Source organism: Pristis pectinata, chromosome 7 (genome assembly GCF_009764475.1).
Source record: "Pristis pectinata isolate sPriPec2 chromosome 7, sPriPec2.1.pri, whole genome shotgun sequence".
Taxonomy (NCBI): domain Eukaryota; kingdom Metazoa; phylum Chordata; class Chondrichthyes; order Rhinopristiformes; family Pristidae; genus Pristis; species Pristis pectinata.
Genome location: NC_067411.1, coordinates 103,955,328 through 103,975,693, shown reverse-complemented (window position 1 = coordinate 103,975,693; position 20,366 = coordinate 103,955,328). Strand labels below are relative to the sequence as shown.

The window sequence follows — 20,366 nt, the reverse complement described above, 5'->3', positions numbered from 1 at the left end:
TTGAACACTGAAGAAATTAATATAACATGCAGTTCAGCGATGGAAAGGCCTTCCATTTCCAAATCTGATTGCTACTAGCAAATAGAAATGTATACAATCTTGTATACAAGCTACATGTGTGAAAACTGAGTTAATTTATTCAATAATTTTACCTAATATTCAAGGAAGAACAACATTTACACTTCTAGAATGAATTAACATGTTAAGTATCTTTTGTTTCTTACAAAAACAAACATGTACAAATGCTGCATATTAATAACATGCAAGCCTGAAATGAAAATAGCTATCAATTCAAAAGGTAATACTAAGGTTATACCAATTCTGTACCTAAAAACCAACTCAGCTTGGGAATGCTAAGAAATCAAAAGTTGTGAATATACGAATGACTAGCAATCAGATGAGGAAACAATTCTGATAAGTAAACATCAGCAAAAAGTTATAGCAAGAAAGGACTGGTCACTGCCATCTGCACAGAATGGCCCCCATGATATCTTATAATATGATAGACTTTTCCCACAAAACAAATGAAAGGCAATCATGTGGATAAGGTTTGATCAAGGTTCTGTTTCTCATAACATTAGGAAAAATTACTTCAATATTAATCATCTTTGCAAAAGGAAACTAACTACAGGTTGAAACTCTCTAGTATGGCACCCTTAGCATCTAAACTGCTCCACTGCAAAGTCTTGTTTCTCGAGTATTACTGCTCCACTGCAATGTCTCTTCATCTAGATTCCAGCATCTGGAGTCCTTTGTTTCTCCACCCTTGGGATCTGACTGGTGCTGGACCACAGAAAATGCCCCCAATCAACTCCCGATGGAGAACTGTTCTTTTAGACACTTTCTGGGTCAGGTGAGGATTCAGAGAGTTGTTTGCAGCCCGAGGTTTCCACAAGTCAGACACACTGTCAGCCAAGATGCAAAAGTTGTACAAATTAGTACAGATCTTGGTTAATTTTAGATCTTAGTGAGAATTAATTAGTATAGATCTGTACTACAGATTCAAAACATGCTAGACCACAGGAGGTGCTGGACTGCAGAGTGCCGAACTAGAGAGTTTAAACCTGTACAATAGTCCGTAAGAAATATTTGTTGTATTTCAGCAATCGTGCCCGGTTGTGTATCCCATTTAAGGAAATTATAATATAATGCATTATTTAACAGTTGAAAGTTTTGCCAAATCAATTAAGAATCAAAATAATTCAAGATGATTCTGCTTCCAACAGCCTCGTCTGCGAATTGCTGCAAATAGCATTATTAAGTGGAAAAGTGTATTTCTCTCAAGAATAGTCCACTGTTAGCTAAAGAAACAGGATTTTAATCTTTACTGATTGAAATGTTTAAACTTTTTTTCTATAGTTTCGACTTTGGTACATACTCCAAGAGTTGTAATCCAAGATTCTATAAAGTTGCAATGCTACATAATTTCTCAATCCCCCCCCTTTAAAAGTCCAATTCATCAACTGGTAGGTCCACAGAGTTGCCTGAGACCACAAACTCATGCCACGTTAACATTGCAAATCCCCAGAGCAGTTTACAATGGCAAAGCATCCTAGGGCTTCCTAGGAACAGAATCTATAGAAAAGGTGTAAAATAATCTCGCATAGCTACTGATTTATAATCATCTGTGTAGTATGTGTATCAGCAATTTCATGTGAAATGGGTACGATGCAATTAAGACCAACAATATGCATCAGAATAGTGTGCATGATACTCTCACATAAATGGGCAGAAAATCTGCAGGTTTCAAAGTAAAACAATACACAAACTTCCCCAGCAAATGATGTCTTAGCTAAAATGTTTAAACCAAAAACCCAGAAATTTGGATCTGGACTGACAATGCATAGCTGTCTCAGAACTGCTGTTATCAATTAAAAGTATTATAAAAGAGGTTCCATTTAAATTTAACAATGTTCCCTTTCACCATTAGTGTAAATATCACTCAGCTTTCAGTTGAGATTTTATAAATTATGGAGCACTGCAGCTTTAGTAAGCTATAAAGGCAGACAATATTTATTTTAGAGCTTAGAGCACTTAGTGCAAACATTGTCAAGCATGACACTCAACATAACAGTGGCTTTTCAAGCTGCTCAATGGCACGTTGAGGGTGCGCTGCCTTATGCTAACCTCCAAGCTAGTTGTTTCCATACCTTTACGTACTGCACGCACAGATGATGACAGCTTCTCATGTTTCTTCTCTGATCCTGCATTACAGTACACAAAACCCATTAGGCCCTTGCTATTTAAGCTCCAAGCACAACAAGTTCCAAATGAAACACAAAACATACCTGCATATGAATCGGATGCTGAACTTTCACTCCTATCAAACACAATTGGAGAAATGTCTCTAGATCGCTTTTTCTTCTCCTTTTTATCTGTCTCATCGTCTGAAGAAAATTTAATTTGTAACAATTCTATTTAATTATACTCTAAGAATAACTGAGACTGCAGTAAGAATGATGGGGGTTGAAAATTTCACTACATTTAGTCTGAACCAGCTGAAAGTTGTTATAGAGCAGTACAAGTGTATCCTGAACCATATTGTTCTTGGGTCCATTTTCTGCTACCAAGCACATATGAAGCAACATCATAATTTTGTAGAAGTACAGTTGAATCCAGATAAGTGATCTGAAGCAAAATTGTAAACTCAAGTAATTTATCAACCTTTAGGTGATCCATGAAACTTTCTCAAATAGACCACTTATCATGATAAATGTTGCTACTAATATTGTTGGATCAATATTTTCAACACTGAGAAACTGCACTGATGTAGAATGGAATGAAAGTATGCCTCATTTTAAATCCTTTGAGTGTAAAATATGGTTCCAGGGTCAACTTAATTGCTATCCAAGCATTATTCTGTAAAATTTCCCAACACCTTTGCTCCCATATCAAAGAATAACATGAAAGTTCACCATCCACTGGATGCAAGGAATAGCCTCAGTCTCACTCTGTTGGCATTCACCCACAACATAAAACCATCTTCCTATTTGACTATTATGGAGGCACAAAAAAAAATGGCAAATGTAGAAAAGGCATTGAACTTGCACAGCAATAAGTGTTCTCGCAAGTATTCAGGTGAAGCACCTTGTTGGGACGAAGTAGAGGGAACTATACCTTACAATTCACGCCTATACTAGGTGAGCAATATAAAACTCATTCCATTCCCAATTACCCAAAAACTACAATAAGTGCCAACTTTGAGGTAAAGGTTGGCTTTGTGACAATAGTGTGAAGTAACAGAAAACTGGGCCAACATTGAATTTACACAAATCTTTTAGTACTAACAATAGCTAATGCTTTATATGAAAATTTAGCAGTAGAATACGAACATAATTTGATTTTACATCCATGATTTTTTCTTTTATCAGGAATTTTACTTGGACATTCCATTCTTTGAATAAGTACTCACTAATCTGAAGTCAACTGTACTGCAGGTTGAGGATCTAAAAATTTTGGCACAATTAATCCTAGATCAGCAGTGCTCTACATTCAGTCACCAGGCAGTCAGCATGGGCACTCAGTTAGAAACCTTAATGATTGCATTAATAAATGAACAATTATGCCTTTTAATTAAAAATCACGACTGCAATTCTTGTTTAATTCTAGCATTCCTATAACCATGTCTTTTTCTTTCATATGGTGTATTTCCATAAGTATGACAAATTTCACTTCAGCAACACATTTCAACTTTCACCCAATGCGTATCTAAAAAAAATCGTCTCTACTAGTTCATTATTTCATTACTGTTGAGTGCCTTAAATTCTTTTCAAAGTGGCCTAACATTAAAAAAGCAGCATGTTGTTGTAGAAGAAAGGGAGGTTTTGAACAATGTGATGGAATAGAAGATTTACGGTAATTGTGCCAAAATATGACATTCCTGAACATCAAGTTTCTATATTTTTTGAAAAAGAGACATCTTAAAAGGACTAGGAGAAAAAAGTCTGGAATGAAAAATGAGGGAACAATATGGCCAAAATCTTAAGCACTGCAGTTCAGAAGGCTTAATCAAGAAGTCAAATTTGATAGCTGGCTAGTGAAATTTAGTTAGGGAAGAGCTTGGCAAATAAAGGCTACTTTAACCCAGACAAGCTTTTATTTTTGTGACTTCTCAATTGATAGAAAATCCCATTTCATCACATTGTGAGCCCACCCCAAGTAGGTGCAATAAGTGGGTTCATCTATGTATCTTAAATTTACAGTGACCAACTTCATGTGTAGCCTTGACTACTACAATGGTACCAATGTAGAGCTATGATCTGCATAGCTAGAATAAAATTTTCAACCCCCTAAAATTATTACACGTTTGATAAATCCTCATTATTTGCCTACCTAACAATTTCCCTTTAGTTTATATTGTCTGCTAACTGCCTCATAATACTAATTTTGAATGTTTTGTGGTCTTAAGCAGTAGACAAAGAGTCAAACTTGAAGGTTCATCATTGAAATGTGCATGGAAAGATTAACAAAGTGAATTATACAGAAGTGGATATGTTGAAACAGACAGCAATTTTTAATCTTTGCCAGATCTGGGTTTACAACAGTCTACTCTTTTCTCCATCTCTAATAATCTCCATTTACACATTAACATGGAGTTACACAAACATGCGAAGTGAGACACATATAAAACCTAACCGGAATAATTTCCAGGTGGCCTCGATTCCCATACTGACTGAAGTTCAGTAAAAAAAAAAGTACTTAAACATAAAAGTCTAACTTAAAAGAATTAAAAATATTTTTTTTGGCCTTCCAGCTGTTCAAAACAATGTTGGGTGATTCAGAACCCAGCAAAGGTGAATTATGGAATGTTATTAACCACATGCTTAAACCAAGTACTGTTCATCTAAGTTACGACTGTAACCCTCCTGGCCATCCTTTTTTGCAAATACATACTGCTAGAAACTTACCACTATTCCATTGCACCTCTCCCAAAATGTATAAACATTCATCTTCTCAGCAATAATCTGGATATGTACAGCAGAATACTTGCTGGTTTTGTTTTAGCCCGATATAACTGTCCAATACTCTAAATCAGTAAGCTGGTTAACATTTTACCAGCTTAACTACTAATAATTGTCCATCATTCTAGGTAATGATCCAGTCTAGATCATTGGGCTGGTGAAGTGTTAAAATGCCCAAACACAATAGGTTATTAGCATAAAACTACATCCCATATTAAGACAGTCTTTTTGGCTTCTGTTGATAGCTAATATGCCAAAAGTAATATTTTATCAAATATCACTTTTGGAACATTAGATATTGACAGTAGCTTATAGAACTGGTAAAGGGAAGTAATTTATACACTGGATTTCATACTATGTACGTTTTTGCCACATTGCATTCAAAGTGAAAAAGTGCATGCATCTTTAAAAGTAACTAGCATAGGATAAAGTTACCATAACTTTAACACATACTTTCAATCGAATTACCTGATGCATCAGAACCAGATCTGGTAGCAGACTCTCCATCAGAAAATGAGACAGACTCTGACTCAGAGTCACTGGCTTCACTCCTGTATCGTAATCCTGCTCATGGCCTTCCTCCTTGTTTTCTCTGGGATCTCTTTCTCTGAAATCATCTTGCTCAGACATATCCTGTTCAGATTCTTCTTCTTCTACTTCTTCCTCCTCATCCCTCCTTCTCTTCCTCAGGATCATCTTCATCAGGCCTAATCTCATCTACAGCCTCATCTTGATTTTCATGGTCTTCAGAAGAGGTATTGCCATCAGAATCAATCTCAGCTTCTGACTGATAATCGGGAATGAGTTTCCTCTTTAGATGAATGCCTGATCGATGCATTTTAACACCCTCTTCGATATTTCCTCAAAGTCTTCTGCATTTAAAAAGCAGAATTTTCGTGAAATAGGTTCTTCAAATTAAAGCACGAGCAAACATAGATTATGCATAAAAATATTCACCATCAATATATTATTTTCAAATACAAGTTGACTAAAGCTGTCAAATGCTGCAGAATTGGGAAAATTGATTTGGATGCATTAAAATAGAGAGGAAAATGATCGTCACATGAATAGTAAAAATCACAAGCACTAATTATTCTTTCAATTTTTCTCCTTGCATCAACCAAAGTCAACATACATGTCATGCACTAATCAGACCCTTTGAATTTAAGCCTATATGACTTAATTATTTCACAAAAAACAAATCATGTGAGTAATATTGTACTATGTCAAAGCAAAGAAAAAGCCTTGCTACTATAAAAGTACCTCATCATCATCTCGTGGCACTAAGTCAAATTCACATAATTTTCCCATTGGATTGGAATGCTGTCATAATCCATAAAGACTACATCCCCAAACTGCAGGCTAGATTTGGCAGACTGGGCTAAAATAACTTGGTCTATTCCCCCCTCCCTCACCCCAACTTAATAGGATACAATAGCCCAAGGGTTAATTTCCTGAACTAGTAGCCAGAGATCTGGACCATGGATTCAGAGACAAGTTTTAAACCCAACAAGGTAGTGAGGGAAATTAACTTGAAATTTGAAGAAAGCTAGTTCAGTAAGGATGGGCATGGAACTCATCTGATTCTCTAATGGCCTTCATGAAAGGAAATTGCCACCTTTTCTTGATGTGACCTGACATGACCCACTGCCAGCAATGTGGTTGCTTCAATTCAATGACAGAAGATGGACAATAAATACCAGCATTACCAGCAACATTCACATCAAGGATATTTAAAAGACCTAGGATGCATTTTGTATTGGCCCAACAATTCCCTGTCATGACATACATCCCATCAACTATTTTGTATCTCTTCTATTTCCTCTTTGGGTCTCTTTCCCAATATTTATGCCGTCAGTTTCAGCCCTTACACTTCCCTTTTCACTTTTATATTCCTCAATTTTTTGTATAGTTGTCACTATCAAAATACCAAATATCTAAATACCCCATGAAAATGTTCCACTCCAGCATATCGGAGATGTCCAACTTCTTTTATAACCGTGGCTTCCCCCTGACTGTGGTCAAGAGAGCTCGCACCCGTATCTCTGTCATTTCCTGTACCTCTGCTCTCAACCCCACCCCTCCCAGACCCAACAGGGATAGGGTCACCCTTGTCCTCACATTTCATCCCACCCGCCCACGTATCCAACATATCATTCTCTGCCACTTCCGCCATCTCCAACAGGACCCCACCACCAAGCATATCCTCCCCTCCCCACCCCTTTCTGCCTTTCACAGGGACTGATCTCTCTGCAACCCCCTAGATCCACCCCCCACCCACCCAAGGAACTTTCCACTGCCCCGCCATAGACACAACACCTGCCCCTACACCGCCTCTATCCAGGAACCCAAACAATCCTTTCAGGTGACACAGTCACCTGCACCTCCCTTGATATCATCTACTGCATTCAGTGCTCTAAGTGTGGCCTTCTCTACATTGGGGAGCCAAACGCAGACTAGGTGACCGTTTCACAGAACACCTGTGCTCAATCTATAACTGCAATCTGCATTTCCCCATTGCCAGTCACTTCAATTTCCCCTCCCACACTATCACAGTGTCAGTCCTCAGCCTCCTCCACTGCTAGGAGAACTCCAAGCGCAAACTGGGGGAACAGCACCTCATTTTCTGCCCTGGAACCTTGCAGCCTAACAGCATGAACATTGAATTCTCCCACTTTAAATAACCCTCGGACTCCTTCTCCCCACCCCCACAACCATGCCTCTTCTTTTCTTCCCTTTCCTAGCCTCTCTTTTTCTAACCTTTTTTTCTTCTCCTTACCTTTGACCCATCCCCCGGTGGATCCACTCTCCTATCCTCCCCCGCACCTGCCTATCACTACCTTGTGCCCTCCCCGCCTCGCCTCTTCTGTCCATCTATCACTACTCTGCTTTTCCCTCCTATATATTGGGCTTCCCCTTTTCCTATCTTCAGTCCTGAAGAAGGGTCCTGACCCGAAACGTTGACCGCATGCTTTTCTCCACAGATGGTGCCTGGCCTGCTGAGTTCTTCTAGCATCGTAGCGTTTTTCATCTAGATTCCAGCATCTGAAGTCATGTTTCTCTATCAAAATACCCCATCTGTGCTATATCTTGGTATCCCAGGCTTTAGTCAGGAATCAATCCAAATCCTTATTGTAGTCCTCATTGCTTGGTTAAGCACTACTGCCAACATTCAAGCAGTTCAGCAGCAATCACAACAGCTTGACTGGTACACATCTAACACCCTGAATTTACTTCTCAACACATTTGGCAGCAGCTTGCACCAGCCAAAAAATGCACTGCAGCAACTCAAAGGTTCCTCATCGGCAACTCCCAAATCCATTTCTTCTTCCACTTAGAAGCCAAGTGCAGCAGATGAATCAGAATATCAACTAGAAAATCCCCCCTAAGATGTATACCATCCTCAATAGGAAATATATTTGCCTAGCAGCAGTGAGGGAAAGACAAACCCTGAAATTCTAACTAAAAAGCAGCACAGTTCAACCTGAGGTTCCCACCTGCTTTAAGACCACTATTCGGTACCTAAGAAAAACAAGGTAACACGCCTTAATGACTACCACCCAATGGCTCTGACATCCACCATCATGAAGTGCTTCAAGAGGCTAGTTATGGCACGCAATAACAGCAGCCTCCCAGAAAACCTCGACCTACTGCAATTTGCCCGTTGTCAAAACAGGTACACAGCAGATGCCATCTCCCTGGCCCTACACTCATCTCTGGAGCATCTAGACAGTAAAAACACCTTCGTTAGACTATTGTTTATTGACTACAGCTCCGCCTTCAATGCTATCATTCCAAACAAACTCATCACCAAACTCACCAGAACCTGGGACTCAACACCCACCTCTGAAACTGGATCGACTTCCTGACCAACAGACTACAATCAATGAGGATAGGCAACAACACTTCCAGCACAATTATTCTCAACACTGGTGCCCCACAAGGCTGCGTCCTCAGTCCCTTACTCCGTGTAGACTCACGACTGCGTGGCCAGAGTCTGCTCTAACTCCATCTACAAGTTTGCAGATGATACCACTGTAGTAGGCCACATCTCAAATAATGTGGAGTCAGAGTACAGTAAGGAGATAGAGAGCTTAGTGGAATGGTGTCATGACAACAACCTTTCCCTCAATGTCAGCAAAACAAAAGAGCTGGTCATTGACTTCAGGAAAGGGGGTGGTGTACATGCAGCTGTCTACATTAATGGTACCAAGGTCGAGAGTTGAGAGCTTCAAGTTGCTAGGAGTGAACATCACCAACCTGTCCTGGTATAACCATGTGGATGCCATGGCCAAGAAAGCTCACCAGTGCCTCTACTTCCTCAGCAGGCTAAAGAAATTTGGCATGTCGCCCTTGGCACTCACTAACTTATGGATGCACCATAGATAGCATCCTATCTGGATGCATCACAGCTTGATATGGCAACTTCTGTGTCCAGGACCACAAGAAACTGCAGAGTTGTGGAGACAGCTCAGCATATCACAGAAACCAGCCTCCCCTCCATGTACTCCATAATTCTCACTGCCTCTGTAAAGCAGCCAGCATAATCAAAGACCCCACCCACCCACGACATTCTCACTTCTCCCCTCTTCCATCAGGCAGAAGATATGAATCCTGAAAGCATGTACCACCAGGCTCAAGAACAGCTTCTGTCTCGTTGTTATAGATTAATTGACCTTGCACCTTATTGTTTACCTGCACTGCACTTTCTCTGCAGCTGTGATACTTTACTCTGCATTCCATATTGTTTTACCTTGTACTCCCCCAATGCACCGTGTAATGAGGTGATCTGTATGAACAGTATATGCAAGACCAATTTTTTTTTGTACTATACCTCAGTAAAAGTGACAATAATAAACCAATTTGGCAATGATGCAAAGCAGCAACAGACCACCATCTCAAACACAATGAGCATTATCCCTCACCACTAACACTACATCTTTCTCTCCAACCTTTTTCATTCCTCTCCAACCATATTTTAGTATTATATTTCCATGTGTCTGCAATCTCAGTCATTGCAATTTTCACTAGATTCACCAGGCTCCTTCTACTACCGCACATGGACAGGCTGAGTGGAGAAGCCCGTCAAACATTGAAAGATACATCACTCCAGGGGACCACGAGCTGCAATGGTGCTATGTTTAACGTGTTAACATACTGAATGTATTGACCATATGACCCTAAGAATGTAAAAAAAATTTGCGCTATGTTTATTCTTTTGTATAATTTTTTATTATGAATAAAGTATTTTGAAATTAAAAAAATTATGGTACTGCCCTCTACTCCCACAGTATCCAAAATATATCAACCTTTCTGGAAGATACTGAGCCAATGAACTTCAAGACTCACCGCTCTCTGGGTGAAGAAATTTCTTCTCACCTATCCCAAATTTCCAAGTCATGCAGCCTAAACACCAACCCTTTCAATCCCTCATCATTTATAAAACAACCTGACTAATTTTTCTACGAAAGGAGATAAACACACATTAATTTCTCCAATATTGTTTTCCCCCATGGTAGTTTTTCCTCTCATAAATCAATGCTGAATGGCCAAATCCTATATTTTTTGTCTAGGTTCCCCGATTCAAGCTCCTTCCCTATCACTAACTTGAAGGTGAATTCGCCTCCAATTCCTTATTTTCTCTCTCCCTTTAAATAATGGTGTTACATTTCTACCTTCCAATCTGTTGAGACTGTTCTAGAATTCTGAAATTTTCCCAATCGTCAGGCTTGATTTTTTTATGGTAACATTATAAACCTTTTTCCTTAGATCTAACATGGCTGGGCCACTTCTGTATTACATAGAATATTATAACACAGTGCAGGCCCTTCGACCCATGATGTTGTGCTGACATTTAATCCTGCTCTAAGATTGATCTAACCCTTCCCTCCCACATAGCCCTCCATTTTTCTATCATTCATGTGGCTATCTAAGATTCTCCTAAATGTCCCTAATGTACTTGAGTATTTAAAAGTTGTGCTTAGCGCGGGCTTTTTCCTTTTCAGGATCAGCCCGGAAGCGGTTGGAGGAGCGGGTCCCTAACAGGTAGGGGCTCAGTATTTAAAAGTCATGCTTATTGGTTAATTAGTGAGAGTGAGTACTTGAGGTAACTGAAAGGGACAAATATCAGGAGGGGTAACTAAGAGGAGCAGCCCAGGGTAGGAGTGGAGCCTTGAAGCTTTGGCTCAAGAGGCTTCGGCGAGCAGAGGCTGAGGAAGAGCTAGCACCCTGAGAGCTAAGGCCAGTAAGTTCCTTTAAGTTAATTAAAGTCAGATTGGGTAATGAAGGCAGCAGCAGCTAGGGCAGTTGTGTGCTCCGAATGCAGTATGTGGGAAGTCAGGGACAGCATGCTTGTCCCTGATGACTACACCTGTAAAAGGAGCATCCAGCTGCAGCTCCTGGCAAACAGTGTTAGGGAAGTGGAGCTGGAGCTTGATGTTGATGAACTTCGGATCATTCGGGAGGTAGAGGCAGACATAGATAGGAGTTTCAGGGAGATAGTTACACCTAAAGTCAGGAGGCAGGTAGCTGGCTGACTGTTAGGAAAGGGAAGGGGATTAGACAGAAGGAGCAGTGCACCCGTGGCCATTCCCATCAGCAATAAGTATACCGCTCTGGACACTGCTGGTGGGGACGATCTACCAGGGACAAGTTGTAGTGGTCAAGTCTCTGGCACCGAGGCAGGACCCTCATCTCAGATAGGAGGGAGGGTAAAGAGGAGAGCAGTAGTGATAGGGGATTCAATAGTTAGGGGGACAGATAGGAGATTCTGTGGGAGAGATCGAGAATCCCGGATGGTCTGTTGCCTCCCTGGTGCCAGGGTCCCTGATATCTCAGATCGAGCGTATCAGTCTGTCATACGCCATCCTCACGAAGGTCAAGGTTTCTCTCACTGGTGAATACTGAAGTATTAAGGACCTCCCCTACCTCTTCAACTCCAGGCACATTTCCTCTTTTATCCTGATCAGTCTTACCCCTCACCTAGTCATCCTCCTATTCTTACGTGTGTTGAACACCTCAGGGTTTTCCTTAATTCTATTCACTGGGGGGGGGGGGGGGGTGGAAAAAGGAGAGTGGTCTGTACAATACTCCCAATAGAGTGATCACTCCCTTCCTGTTTCTGACTTCCACGCTTCCACCCACACTGACTCAGTAGATGATCCCTCCAGGACATCCTCCCTTTCTATAGCGTGATACTGTCCCTGATCAGCAAAGGCACTCCCCCACCTCTTTTACCTCCATCCCTGTCCTTTTTGAAACATCTAAACCCCAGAATATCCAGCAGCCATTCCTGCCCTTGCAACAGCCAATTCTCTGTAATGGCCACCACATCATAGTTCCATGTATTTACCCATGCTCTAAGTCCATCACCATTGTTCCTGATACTTCTCGCACGAAGTAGACACAATTCAGCCCATCCAACTGACTGCATTTTGCCCTTTCAAATGCCTATCCTTCCTCAGTCTTTCTACACTCTGCACCTGCTTGTACACTAAATGCACCAACCTCTGAACCTATCACTCTGGTTCCCATCCCCCTACCAAACTAGTTTAAACCCTCCCAACAGTTCTAGCAAACCTGCCTGCAAGAATATTGGTCTCCCTCCAGTTCAGGTGTAACCCGTCCCTTTTGTACAGGTCGTACCTTCCCCAGAAGAAATCCCAATGATCAACAAATCTGAAACCCTGCCCCCTGCACAATTTCTCAGCCACGCATTCATCATACCAAATCATCCTATTCTTACCCTCACTAGCGTGTGGCACAGGCAGCAAGCCAGAGATTACTATCCTTGAGGTCCTGCCTTTCAGCTTCGACTAGCTCCCTATATCCCTCTTCAGAACCTACATCTCTTTTTCTAACCCATGTTATTGGTACCAATATGTACCACGACCTCTGGCTGTCCAACCCTCCCCCCCTTCCGCATGCTGTGGACCTGAACCAAGATGTCCTGACCCTAGCACCCGGGAGTCTCTCTCAGCCACAGAATCTCCTGTCTGCCCCCTTACTATGGAATCCCCTATCGCTACTGCCCCTCCTCTTCTCCCCGCTTCCCTACTGCACCACACGACCAGGCTCAGTGCCAGAGACCTGGTCACTGCGGCTTTCCCCTGGTAGGTCATCCATGCCCTCCAGCAGTATCCAAAGTGGTCTACCTGTTATTGAGGGGAACGGCCACAGGTGCACTCTGCACAACTGTCTTTACCCGACAGTCACCCAGCTACCTGCAGCTTAAGATTGACCTCCTCCCTGTACCATAGAATGCTGCAGCACAGAAAACAGGCCATTCGCCCTTCTAGTCTGTGCCGAAAACTCTATTCGCTAGTCCCATTGACCTGCACCCCGTCCATAACCCTCCCAGACCTCTCCCATCCATGTATCTATCCAATTTATTCTTAAAACTTAAACTATTATCTATGAACTCTTCGTTATTCCATTGGAGCCGAAGGTCATCCAGCTGCAGCTCCAGTTCCCTAACACAGGATGAAAGGAGCTGCAGCTGGATACACTTTGTGCTGACGTAGTTATCAGGGAGACTGAATGTCTCCCAGATCTCCCACATTTTCTGCCTTAAAAAGAGATGTATACAATTTGTAAATTATCTATCAAGTCTTTAAACTATTAGCAACTCGTCTTTTACTATCATATCTTCTTGTGTAGTTTCCCAATCTACCCAAGCCAATTCTCACTTTGCACCTTCATCCCTGGTTTCAGGTAGGAGGTTTGACTTTGGGAACAGTGATCATAATGATAGGACTTACATACAGGCCCCTTAACTACCAAATCAATGAAATCCTTCTCATTAAACAATATTAAATGTAAAACGGCCCTGCTCCCCAAGTCTGAACTGAAAAACATTTTCTTTAGACATCCCATGAACTCTCCCTCCCAAAACTACTGCAACTGCATTTCATAGGCCCAGTCTACATGCAGATTGAAGTCTCCATGACTATTCTATTACCCTTGTTACATGCCAATACTAATTTGCTGATTTACACTTTGTATTCCTAACACTGTTTGGGGTCTTTGTACAACTCCCACTTCTACTTGATTTTTTTGAGCTGAGGTCCTTCCTTCCCCAAGACAATCCTAAAAAGAAGACCAGAATACTTAATTCGCAACCTTGTTGGCAACCACATCTCTGAAATGGCTGTCAGGTCATGCCAATTTCTACTTATTCCAGTAAAGCGCCCATCTTGTAACAAGTGCTATATACCCAAATTTTCTCTGCTCTGGCTTCACTTCCAGGTACATGTTTGTATGCACTGTTCTTTCATGACTAACCTAGTTGCTGCACTGCACAATAGCTTTATCCTGTCCCTTAAACTTTCTAACCAGAACCCACCAGCTCACAACCTCAACAATTTAGCTTAAAGCCCAATCTGCAGACAGTTCCCAGCACATTCTGCACCCCTCCATTTCCTGTAAAAGCACAAACCCCTTCTGTTGACCCCTTCTGAAATAGCACTATTTACAGGCCAACCAATGACCTTTCCTCATTATGCTGTCCACAACTAGAAGCATTCTGGAGTGATTGTTTGCCAAAGGATATGCATTCAACAGGCTTCATCAAGCCTCCACATTAGATCACTAACTAAACTTGAAATAAACTTGACGCGTCATCATGACCTGAAGAACACAAAACTCAGCAGCTATTCATTGATCAGTCCTTTCCCTTCTACTGAACTCAATCTAGACTTTGTTAAAACTGCCCTTTGCCACTGAGCTCTGAGTGCAGCCCACTAAAGTGTCCAATCACTGTACTACTTTGCCCCCAAAACATGGGTCCACATTCCTTTGCTTCTGTACTATGATCCAAATTTTTCACCATTAGGGGCTGTTGCTTCCTCACAAACTGCTAATTAGGTTGCACAATAATGCCATGCAATGCTCAGGCAGAAATAGAGCAATTAAAGGAGCAGTGTGGCTTTGATGGCACCTTCAAGAAAACTGCTAACTCTAGCAATTCACTGAAGCAACAAATTAGAAGATAACTGTGTCCTTTAATATTTTACCTCTGTACATCCATTGATGCAGTGATACTGAGGTTCAATTATGAATAGTCTAACTGTTAAAATTACATGGCACTTAAATTGGGGAAAAAAATAAGCACTGAACCAGAAGCCTTCTGAACATGTCTATATGAAACAAATTATTTCACAGTACATGAAAGTGTAGAGTATCAAATGCTAGGCAATAAAATCTTACTAATTGGGTGGATAATGCTTTTCTCGAGTCTACAATGGAAATGTTTTGTCAGAGATGTGGCCTCAAAGGCAGTGCAGTTAATAACCTTATTTTGATCACTGCAATTCTAACTCTGCACAACACTACTAAACCATTCAATTTTTAGAGAGCAAAAGAAACTCCTTCAGTAAAATCTCACAATGCAATTCTGTCAAATAAACATTTGCAAGCTTGAAAGTAATAAAGGGCGAGTTCACTGACCACATTTAAAGCCACAAATGAGTAAATCACTACATAAAATTGCCACATTCCTGCTCAATGACCAGTCATTTAAAATACCAAAAAATACAAAATATATATAATTCAAATCTTATACCCATAATACTCTTTAAATACAAGAACTTGTAGCTTCCAAAAGCAAGAAAATGCAATGGAAAATAAGAAGGCAGATGACTGAAAGGGGTATTGGTCTTCACTATAAAAAAATACAAGTGATATCCCAGAAGAACCACATATCAGGAGTTTGACTGGAAAGTGGAGGAAGAACTTAGGAAATTACAATCACAGTTGGATCTTAGGTTCCCAGGTCCTGATGGACCATTTGTAGGGTGTTCAAAGAAATGGCTAGAGAAATAAGTGATACATGGATTTTAATCCTGGAAAGGTTCCACCAGATAGAGAAACAGCTTTACTCAAAACAAAGTCAATGTGGATTTGTGAAAAGGTAATCACGTTTATCCAAATTATTGGAGCTCACTGTAGTAGTAACATGCCATGCGTAAATGAGACCTGGTGGTACAGCTATATTTACAGAAGGCATTTGATAAGGTGCTGCATCAAAGTTGATTTCAGAATATAAAGCTCACTACATAGGAGGCAACATGTTGACACAGGTGATGATTGCCTGGTTAACAGAAAGCAGAGCATGCCTAATTGGCTGGGAGGATTTAACAAGTAGTTTTCCCCAGGAATCAGTGTTGGGACCTGAAAAAGACCCAAAGATGTAGATGCTGAATTTGCTGATGGTACAAAGATAGGTAGAAAAGTTGTAGCAGCATTATTGTCTTCACAAAAGAAACATAGATAGGCCCAGTGATGGGACAAAGGTCTGGGAAATGGAGTAGAGTCATGGTGTACTACAGCACAGTAATAGGCCCTTCATTGGTTTTGGTTTATTATTGTCACTTGTACCGAGGTACACTGAAAAACTTGTCTTGCATACCGATCGTACAGGTCAATTCATTACACAGTGCAGTTACATTGAGTTAGTACAGAGTGCATTGATGTAGTACAGGTAAAAACAATAACAATACAGAGTAAAGTGTCACAGCTACAGAAAAAGTGCAGCGTAATAAGGTGCAAGGTCACAACAAGGTAGGTCCTGAAGTCATAGTCCATCTTATTGTATAAGGGAACCGTTCCATAGTCTTATCACAGTGGGGTAGAAGCTGTCCTTAAGTCTGGTGGTACATGCCCTCAGGCTCCTGTATCTTCTACCTGATGGAAGAGGAGAGAAGAGAGAATGTCCTGGGTGGATGGGGTCTTTGATCATGCAGGCTGCTTCACCAAGACAACGAGAGGTAAATACAGAGTCCAAGGAGGGGAGGTTATTGTCCGTGATGTGCTGGGCTGTGTCCTCAACTCTCTGCAGTTTCTTGAGGTCCTGGGCAGAGCATTTGCCGTACCAAGCCGTGATGCATCTGGACAGGATGCTTTCTATTTTGCATCTGTAAAAGTTGGTGAGAGTCAAAGGGGACAAACCAAATTTCTTTAGCCTCCTGAGGAAGTAGAGGTACTGGTGAGCTTTCTTGGCCGTGGCATCTACATGATTTGACCAGGACAGGCTGTTGGTGATGTTCACTCCTAGGAACTTGAAGCTCTCAACCCTCTCAACCTCAGCACCGTTGATGTAGACAGGTGCATGTACACCACCCCCTTTCCTGAAGTCAATGACCAGCTCTCTTGTTTTGTTGACATTGAGGGCAAGGTTGTTGTCATGACACCATTCCACTAAGCTCTCTATCTCCTTGCTGTACTCCGCCTCATTGCTGTTTGAGACACAGCCTACAACGGTGGTATCATCTGCAAACTTGTAGATGGAGTTACAGCAGAATCTAGCCAGACAGTCATAGTAGAGGGCTGAGGACGCAGCCTTGTAGGGCACCAGTGTCGAGAATAATTGTGTCAGAGGTATTGCTGCCTATCCTCCCTGATTGCGGTCTGTTTGTTAGAAAGTCAAGTATCCAGTTACAGATGGAGACGTTGAGTCCTAGGTCTTGGAGTTTGGTGACAAGCTTGCTTGGGATTGTATTGAAGGCAGAGATGTAGTCAATAGGCAAAAGTCTAACGTAGGTGCCTTTACTGTCCAGATGCTCCAGAGCTGAGTGTAGGGCCAGGGAGATGGCATCCGCTATAGATCTGTTCCGGCGATAGGTGAATTGCAGTGGGTCCAGGTTGTCCTGGAGGCTGGAGTTGATGCGTGCCATGACCAACCTCTCAAAGCACTTCATGATGGTGGATGTCAGAGCCAACAGTCGGTAGTCATTGAGGCATGTTACCTTGCTTTTCTTCAGTACCAGGATGATAGTAGTCTTCTTAAAACAGGTGGGAACCTGAGATTGAAGCAGGGAGAGGTTGAATATGTCCACAAATACTTCTGCCAGCTGATCAGCACAAGATCTGAGCACATGGCCAGGGACACCATCTGGGCCAGGTGCTTTCCTCATGTTCACTCTCTGGAAGACTGATCTTACGTCCTCCACTGTGATCACAGGTTCAACTGCATTGGAGGCTGTCAGGGTGGATGGTGACAATCCACTTCCCTTCTGTTCAAAACATGCATAGAATGCACTAAGTTCATCAGGAAGGGACGCATTGTTGTTAACTATGCAGCCCGACTTCTGTCTTGTAGCCTGTTATGGCATGTTAGCCCTGCCATAACTGACGGCTGGTCAGGGACTCTATTTTGAGTCGGTATTGCCTCTTGGCATCCCTGATAGCTTTCCGAAGGTCATACCTTGATTTCTTGTACAGATCAGGATCCCCAGATTTGTGTGCAGCAGTCCCCGTCTTCAATAGGGAGTGGATCTCCCGGTTCAGCCCATCTATTCCATGCCAACCTGATCTTCTGCCTAGTCCTAGCTACCTACACTCAGATGATATCCCTCCAAACCCCTCCCATCCCATGTACCTATCCAAACTTCCCTTAAATGTTACAATTGAACCCGCATCTACCACTTCCGCTGGCAGCGCGTTCCACACTCGCACCACCCTCTGAGTGAAGTTTCCCTTCAGATTCCCCTTATATATTTAAACATACGTCACCTAGTTCTAGTCGCACCCAACCTGAGGGGAAAAAGCCTGCATGCATTCACCCTATCTATACCCCTCATAATTTTGTCTCTCTGTAAGATCTCCCCTCATTCTATGTTCCAGGGAATAAAGTCCTAACCTATTCAATCTTAACTCAGGTCCCTGTCCCTCTTTCAAGCTTATTGATATCTTTCCTGTAGGTAGGTGACCAAAATGGCACACAATACTCTAAATCTGGCCTCACCAACGTCTTGCAAAACTTCAGCATAACATCCCAGCTCCTGTATTCAACACCCTGATTTATGAAGGCCAAAGTACCAAAAGCTCTCTTTATGACCCTATCTACCCATGATGCCACTTTCAAGGAACTATGGATCTGTATTCCCAGGTCCCTTTGTTCTACCGCACACCTCAGAGCCCTACCATTCACTGTGCAAGTCCTACCCTGGTTTGTCCTCCCAAAGTGCATCACCTCACACTTGTCTGCATTAAATACCATCAGCCATTTTTCAGCCCATTTTACTAGTAATATGAGGAAAATGTGAAAATTGCATAAAAATAAGAAACATTATTTAAGTAGTGATAAGTTGGAGGACCTCTGAGAAGCACAGGGATCTGAATACTCAAGTGCACGATACAGGTCCTCCCCAGGTTACGTGAACTGTTTGGGCTACAAACAGGAAACAGTTGGAGATGTGGCCATGAACAGAGTTCCCTCAAGGTAGTAGATGCCTGTAGTCCTACGACAAGCCAGCAATCCATCCTGCCTGTTTGTTAGTATTAGATTTACACAAGTGGCATTCAGTACAATAAGTAATTAGGAAAGCTAACAGAATGTAACAATTTGTTTAAAGGGAACAGAATGCTAATGTAGGAAGATTATGCTTCAGTTAAATAGGGCATTGACAAGACCACATCTGAAATTGGAAAGTTCCAGAGAAGGCATACCTGATTGAGAGATGGAATGTGCTGGTTTACTTACAAGAAAAGTTGCACATGGAAGGCTTATATCCACTGGAGTTAGAGGGGACTTAATGTAACAAATAAATCCAGAGGGGTCTTGAAAAGGTGGATGTGGGAAGAATGTTTCCTCTTGTGAGAGAACCAACTTCTCTCAGGAGGCTGAATCACTAGATCTGGGAATGGTTCCAGAGGACTGAAAAAATGTCACTCTACTCTAAGAGAGGGAGGCAACAACCAGGAAATTATAGGCCTGTTAGCTTGACTTCAGTGGTTGGTAAGATGTTTGAGGATGAGGTTTTGGAGTACTTGGAAGCACATGATAAAATAGGCCAAAGTCAGCATGGTTTTCTTAAGGGAAGATCTTGCCTGACAAATCTGTTGGAATTCTTTGAGGACGTAACAGGCAGGATAGACCAAGGAGAGTCGTGAATATTGTTATACTTGGATTTTCAAGAAGGCCTTGACAAGGTGCCTCACACAAGGCTGCTAAACAAGATTGGAGCCCATGATATTACAGGAAAGATACTTGCATGGATAGAAGATTGGCTGACTGGCAGAAGGTCAGTCAAGAATAAAGGGGCCTTTTCTGGTTGGCTGCTGGTGACTAGTGAGGTTCTGCAAGGGTCGGTGTTGGGTCCTGCTACTTTTCACGTTATATGATGTGGATGACGGAATTGATGGCTTTGTGGCCAAGTCTGCGGAGATACAAAGATAGATGGAGGGGCAGGTAGTGTTGAGGAAGCAGGGAATCTGCAGAAGGATTTGGACAGGTTGGGAAAATGGGCAAAGAAGTGGCAGATGGAATACAGCGTAGGGAAGTGTATGGTCATGCAGTTTTGTAGAAGGAATAACGGCATAGACTATTTTCTAAATGGTGCAAATTCAGAAATCGGAGGTGCAATGGGACTTGGGAGTCCTAGTGCACGATTTCCAGAAGTTTAAATT

At 41.8% G+C, this 20,366-nt stretch overlaps 1 protein-coding gene across 1 annotated transcript in view; it reads right to left on the bottom strand.

Annotated features, from left to right (window-relative positions):
• The window catches only part of ythdc1 (YTH N6-methyladenosine RNA binding protein C1), a 57,077-nt gene that overhangs the window by 29,088 nt on the left and 7,623 nt on the right, over positions 1–20,366 (bottom strand). The window contains 5 exon segments of the mRNA XM_052020672.1: positions 2,151–2,204; positions 2,289–2,387; positions 5,430–5,516; positions 5,519–5,634; positions 5,636–5,822. Coding sequence (XP_051876632.1) covers positions 2,151–2,204; positions 2,289–2,387; positions 5,430–5,516; positions 5,519–5,634; positions 5,636–5,822 — 543 coding nt within the window.